The following is a 7,447-nucleotide window of genomic DNA, read 5'->3' as shown; positions in this document are numbered from 1 at the left end:
TTTTGGCTTTTTGGAGCCTTAATTAATTATTGTGGAAAAGATTTCACATAAAAAGATGATGGCCTGGTAATGTCCTTAATAATTCCTTTACTATGATTACAAATTTACAATTGCGTTATGTGTATAATTGAAAAGGATCGGTTGATTTATAATTCTACTATGCTAATAACCTCAAATTCAACGTATCGTTTTCATACGATTATTTATGGCGTTATGGGTCATACTAGAGGTGACCAAAATTCGGGCCGAGTCGGTCTTTAGCAAAAATATCATGCACAAATCCATAATTTGGTGCGAGTCGAAACGAGATTTCGGAGTTCGGGTTTTGGTCTAAAAACACATATTTTAGGCTATTCAAACCCGTACTTTTTCGTATCGGGTTATAGTTGATCAGGTCTGCATCATACATCTATCGACACGTACATGACCAGTGGCGGACCTTTTCGGTGGTATATGTGAGGATGGCCCCATTAACGGAAAATTTAATACTCCGTAAGTAATTTTTATTCCAACCTCCCTGAAACCCGAGTATAATTTTCTCATATATTATGTACTATGTAATTGGTTAATTTTACTACTAAACCCCTATTTAAACAATTCAAGATCTGTGATGGTATATAACTTAGAATTAGTCACCTAACATATTACTTTGTGTACGTACGTGTCTCAAAGCCATTGTATTATCTTCATTTATTCAATGAGATGCAACAAACTAGTGGAAGTGGAAGTAGGGCAAATTCAATAATTTGAGGTAGGAGTAGTAAAGTAAGCATGTTAGTTACTTAACGAAAGCGGGAACTTCTTCACATGGTCAAGGTGCCCAGTGCGGTAGGCCGATTTACTCCGGGTACTACATTGTCGACATACTAGTACTACTGGTAGTGGTTACTAACTTACAATACCATCATTGCCTAATTATATCTTCTCATTATGCTAGTGCATGGGCCGGGCTTTCTAGGCCCTTTGTAAGCCCATACCGATACGGTATGACCGTATGAGAACCACGTCGATGGGTCACAGTTCATTTTAGAAATTTAGCAAGATCCCCACACGAGCACGACGGGTAGGCTTGCATGTCGGCTCAGCACGATGCGGCCTGGACGTGCGATCTCGTCTATGGGCCTCATTTATGAAAAACCAAGCTTTCCCTTGGTCCATGTCAGACACGCAACTAATGCAGGTCTAGAATGTGGGCCTATTTATATCTTCTCATTATACTGGTGCATGGGTCGGGTTGTCCGAGCCCTTTGTAAGCCCAGACCAAATCGACACGGTATGAGAGCCACGTCGATGGGTCATGGTTCATTTTAGAAATTTGGCAAGATCCCCACACGAGCACGGCGGGCCGGCTTGCTAGCAATACAAAAGGCATAAAATCAGTAACGAGTTCCGCTGCTCGGCACGATCCATCCGATTTAGACGTGTCATGTCGTTTATGAGCCTCATTTATGAAATAGAGGTACAATCCGGCCTGGACGTGCCATGTCATTTATGGGCCGCATTTATGAAATACAAAACTTTCTTATAGCTCATGTCAGATACGCAGGTCTAGTATGTGAGCCTACACGGTGCGACGCATGCGACATGCCCATGTCTACTTAATAGGACTTTTTTCACCAGGCACCCAGAGGCCAGAGGTGTGGGACTTCTCATTAATGTAGGAGATTTAGCCCAATTTTATAGTCCATTAAAAATTTCAGCACGATTCTACTAGTTGAACTTTAACCGACAAATTTTGCTCTTCCTATGTGAGCTCATACATGATACATCCCACCTAAATTAACATTGAACACATTCTTAAAGATTAACTACCTAAAGAACTACGAGATCTATTTTTATTAATCGAGTACACTTCAAACTATGTGTACATAAGAGTTCTATGATTATTGTTTATCCTCGTTTCATACACCTTACTATATAAGTGTATTTAAAAACAAGATTAAAGTATGCCTATCTAACGAATCTAGAGGACCAATATATTAAATGGAGCAAATGCCGAGCAAATGCCATCTCTCCTTTCCCGCCTCACTATGAATTTGTGATTTTCCGCCCTGCACGAGTTGGGATGGCAAAGGGGAGGGGTGGATGCGGATACCCCCTCCCCCATACCCATACCCACTTAAAATGTTCATATCCACCACCTAGGGCACCTACCAACCATCCATGGCAGGTACAAAATCAATATCTACACCTGTCCAAATTTAAATCCACTCCCACTCCATCACCCAAGTGCATATCCATTACCCACATAGTATCCGCTTATATCCACGTATACTTTTCTATATCCCCATGAGATTTCTTTTGTTTTAAAAGTTATAGAATTGTTGTGGGTATAAAAATAAGGATCTGGTGGACGGGTGGATATGGGACAGGTATGATTTCATATCCACCACCTAACCACTAATCATAGCGGGTATGCCTTTTAAATTTTAATATCCATACCCTCCCATTACCCGCCAAAGTCTTATCCATACCCTCTCTAACTGGTGCAAATACGGTGCAAAATCCGCATAATTATACCCACATATCATCCCTATCCTCGACCATTATATTCGGTAAGCAGCTTGTTCTGTACCCCCAATGCTTTTTTTACCGACACTTTCTGTTATGCAAATACTGCGTACTTGACTACCAAATTTAGAACTCCATTACCTGTCTTCAGTAAATACGGAGTACAGAGTATTTTGCTACGAAAATGATAAAGGTCGCAACATGCGACCTTTAAGCCGTGTCACAATGATGACATGACATGCTTATGTGTCATGATTTAAATTGAAATCTAAAATATTTAGTTTATATATCCTATTATACATGTTTAAAATAAAGGTAAGAATCTTAATTTTCTAATTTGTTTCTTTTTTTATACCGATTACCTTATTTACATATTTTCATAGTAAATTTTTTGTTTTGATAGTAAAAAAATTATGATGACTCATAGCCTACGTGGCGCCTATATGTACCAATTAAACTCCGACACGTAAGATTGCGACAATTAAATGTTGTCGCAACTTGCGACCTTTATCATCACCCATTTTGCTAGAGACAATGTTAATGACCAAGTACCTCACTTTATTGATGAAATTAATTGATGAAAGAGCACCTCACTTTAACTTAATGAAGTGAGACTTGTTGATCCATAAACTGTCACTTGGGACTGGTAAGCTCATGTCAGACATCAGACATGAGTTTCAACTGTCATAAAAAGATTCCATATTTTTGGTGTAAATCAAAACACTGTCAAAAAATAAGTAATGAATCTACATGAAAGTTTATGTAACAAGAACATCAATCAATACAGTACAGAGTAATAGTTTTTCCTGTAAAATCACTTAGTACAATATCCAAAGTACAACACTTTAACCTAAATCACCTATGAAATACAGTACTTGGTAGCTGCAGATATTCAGATGCATTCAAACATCATATACCACTTCAATGCACTAATTACAGTTGGGAATATCTGGAAGAATGGTATACAAAAATAAACAATTACTGACCTAGAATATGTTTTTCCTGGAATTTCAACTAACAACCTTCAAAATCTCTCCATTGTAGATACACCAACCCAGCACGATAATGACTATACGCACCAGCAACAACAAGTATATGAAACAATTGATGACTATGTCCTGCAATGTCGAATTTCCCAGGCATCCATCTTTCAGGAACTCTAGTTGCATAAACAAGGGCACCAAGTGCGTAAAACATCCCCATTAAAAGCTCATAACCAGTAGTATGAATTGCTGCAGGTTGATTCCAGTACAAGATGTTTTTATGCAGAATAGGAAGTATACCAGAAAGTCCCATCCCAGAAAATAAAACAGCTCGTATGGTTCGAAACTCTGGTTTTTCAAATTGTGGGAGGAGAGAGAACATAACTGTCGCGATTGCTAAAACAGTGATGAACCCCATGTAAAGGTTTCGAAAAAAGGGATGGCACATGAAGGAGTAGTAGACTAAAGGGTAGAAGGAGGTTGAGATTAGGGATGCGATTCCGGCGTAGTCTACTCTGAGCATGATGTATGAACAGCGTTCCGAGTGGCAGGATATTAGGTGACATATACTGCTAGCTAGTAAGCAGAACATTGCTCCTCCTAAGTAGGCGAAGAATGGCCAACGAGTTACCGGTCGTCTTATGAAAGGTCCTATTACGTTTGCCAACTCATCTGTCATGTTATGCTGCAGCAAACATAACACACGGATTTCAGAATGCTTGTTTACAGTTAGACTCTGTTCTGTTCGACTTATTTGACTTATTTGACTTATTTCAGACAAAAATAAGTTCAGAAAAATAATCTTTTTTCAGACTCTTTTACACACAAAAAAGTTTATTTCAGATAAAATAAGTTCAGTTAAGTTCAGATAGTTCAGTTAAGTTCAGATAATATAAGATAATATAAGTTCAGACAAAATAAGTCGAATTACAGGAAAGATATCTATTAGAAAATAGAAATGATCTTGGCAATCAGTTTGAATTCCTTATATACTTGAGAATGAAAAGAGTCGGCAGAAACAAATGTAGTTCCTGCTTCCTAGAATGATCATTCACATGAAGAATAAAAACAGATTCATAGCATTTTTAACCTCCTTTTTCAGAGTTCAAATGCACAAACATTAAAGCCTTTCAACGATCAACCTGAATTACTACTTCCTACTTCCTAGAGCCTAGTCTGATCACATGAAGAATAGAAACAGATTCATAGCATTTTTAACCTCCTTTTTCTGCTACATAAAAAGAGAGTTCAAATGCGCAAACATTAAAGACTTTCAACGATCAACCTGAATTCCAAAACTTAAAGCAAACTGAATAGACATATGGGTATTTCTTCAACAGAGAAAAATCATCATCATCATCATCATCATCATCATCAAGAAAGCATTGGTCACAAGAAACATTGACAAGAGGTTAAATATCAGGAACCTACCAGAACACTTGCATCAGTCTGATTTCCACTAAAAAAGCGGTCTGGCAAACAGTTAGAGAGGAGCTCCAGAATGTGCCAACCAGATGGCATTGATGTTCTCAGTTCTTCGCGAAGCTTATGAAGATCAGACATGTCAGGTAATGAAGGAAGACAAGTCATTAGATCAGCATGCATCTTGTGCAGATCAGGAAGATGTTGAATTGAATGAAGATCGACAACCTCAGGAACCTTCTTTGCAGTGTAGATTGTCAGACATAAGAAAAAGAAGAATCCAATCAAATGTCTGCATCATCAGCATATAACAGAAATTAGTTCACCGGAAAATTAGTTCAGCAGAAAATTAGTTCAGCAGAAAATTAGTTCAGCAGAAAATTAGTTCACCGGAAAATTAGTTCACCAGAAAATTAGTTCAGCAGAAATTTCAGCGGGTATTAGAAACTATACAAGTATACAGAAAAAATATACACTATACAGCTACATACTTCATGCAAGTGATGTAACAGAAAACAGAATTTTGCAAAGGTAGTAACATCATTTACATATTATGATATTACATCTAAGTTTGCAAGCAAAAGTAAGTACATAACTTTAAAGCCACAACTAGCAAGTGCAATAAATCTTTGGTTAGTGGCTATTCAGGTCTTCTTTTCATCTTTTTTCCACAAGGAAATACAGAAATGACTGGCTACATTTGTTCTTATTTTTCATTTTTTTGTCCTAAGAAAATATGGAGTACATAACAGTCCGTTTTGCAAAACTAGAACAATTTGTTTTTTTTTTTTTTTGTTTGTTTGAGGAAAACGTAAGCCCGAGATATTATTGCAAATCCCAAAAATAGAACTATTTACAACTGCATCATTTATTACTTGTATTTCTTTTTTTGGGTAAGTATAGCTGATATATTCAAAACCGAAACAATTAGAACAATTAATACTCATAGTTAATTTTCATTAATTAAAATGCAATTTCATAAAGTCGTATTGAGTTCATATTAAGCAAGTCAAAGGACGAATAATCTTGCCTATTTTGGGCAGTAAAATCCGCAACAACAACAATTAAAAAAAAAAAGTCCTGATTTTGCTGATCAAGTGAAATGGTAGCCACAAAAATAAGATCCACTATTACTGTAATTCTAGCAAGAAAATCAACTTAATTAAGTAGGATTTATAACAAACAGCCGCCAATGAGCCCTAAATCAGTGTCCACTAACATGATTTCGAAACTATCTTACCCTAAATCTGATAACAGGCGAAGAAAACAAAGAATGTAGATCAAGATCACAGTATAATTCAATTGAAAACAGATGATAAAACTTAAAAAAAACACATAAAAAATAGATAGGAAGAGGGTTTAAAGATCCATACGTCCAGACATTGAGGGTTTCATTATGGATAGAGAAAATGCTGAAGAAAGCTTGCTTTAATGGCCAATTAGCTCTGTAATGACCTTGAATATACTCATTGTCTCGCAAATAGCCTGGCAAAGAATGGTACTCCACTAATTGATATTTGACTTTCTTCCATAACCTTTTCCCTTTCCCTTGTTTGTTTCGACTTCTTGATGAACATTGACCACTTTGATTACACATCGTCTTGTCCTCGATCTCTTCACTGAAACAGAAAAAGAAACAATCCCAATCCCAATTTCAATCACAAGTTCAAGAGTAAAACCCAGAAAGAATTCGATTAGAGGAGAGAGAAAATGGGAGTACCTGAAGAGATTTTGGGACCCAGAAATGTGGAGCTAGAAATGAAACCCAGAAAAGCAGGGGATTTATGTTGAAGGAAAACGATGTGAAACGACGGCGTAATTAAAGTGCAGAACTGTAATTGGGAGCTATTAATTGAAAGAAAGATAAAGAAAGAGAGAGGAATCTGGGGATCCAAATGTTAGTTATACTTCGTTACAGAAGAAAGATGCGAAGATGCCCTGCATTTGCAACCTCCAAAATAATTGGTATTTGCTTAATTGTCATTTTTGACCATGTCCTTTCTTTAATGGGTGCTTGTCAACAACTCTGTCACGACTCACAACTCACAACCTCCCTTCACGCATAAAAACAAGTTCAATCTTGGTGAAAATGATGGTTGATCTTTCATTTGTTGTTGGGTTTTTTTTTGTTTTTGTTGATTTTTTAATTTCTTGCTTATATATATATATATTTTTAATTTTTTTGCGCGAATGAGCAACAATTTCGAACTTGTGAGTTGTGATCTATTGGTGATTCCGTGCGTATTTGTTGTAGTAGGGAAAGACATTTTTTTAAATACGACACTTAATATGGAAATTGTGTTCCGTGATCATTCTCAATGTGTAGATAAATTAGATGGTTTGATTATGAACAAATTAAAAGGAAATATATAAGACAAAGACAACTTTGGCCTTTGGGTTGGGTTGGGTTGAGTTGTGTTGTGTTACACCTCATGCTAATTGCTGATGTCGTATTCCTTAGGGTTGGCCATTATTTGCCACCAAGTATGTGGCATGTCGAAATTTTGCAAAAGGCGACTTAGGCACGGCGT

General features: G+C 36.8%; 1 protein-coding gene across 1 annotated transcript; it reads right to left on the bottom strand.

Annotated features, from left to right (window-relative positions):
* Window positions 1-3,245: 3,245 nt before the first annotated feature.
* On the bottom strand, window positions 3,246-6,993 carry LOC110777137 (heptahelical transmembrane protein 4). Its single transcript, XM_021981751.2, has 4 exons — window positions 6,637-6,993; window positions 6,290-6,535; window positions 4,926-5,208; window positions 3,246-4,179 (listed from the first exon to the last, which is right to left on the bottom strand). The coding sequence occupies exons 2-4, from the start codon at window positions 6,511-6,513 to the stop codon at window positions 3,526-3,528; spliced, it is 1,161 nt and encodes a 386-aa protein (XP_021837443.1). The 5' UTR covers window positions 6,514-6,535; window positions 6,637-6,993; the 3' UTR covers window positions 3,246-3,525.
* Between the last annotated feature and the right edge of the window lie 454 nt (window positions 6,994-7,447).

The sequence above is a fragment of the Spinacia oleracea genome, chromosome 3 (assembly GCF_020520425.1).
Source record: "Spinacia oleracea cultivar Varoflay chromosome 3, BTI_SOV_V1, whole genome shotgun sequence".
NCBI classification, from domain to species: Eukaryota; Viridiplantae; Streptophyta; class Magnoliopsida; order Caryophyllales; family Amaranthaceae; genus Spinacia; species Spinacia oleracea.
Note: the sequence above shows the minus strand (reverse complement) of the source record. Positions and strands in the feature narration are given on the sequence as shown.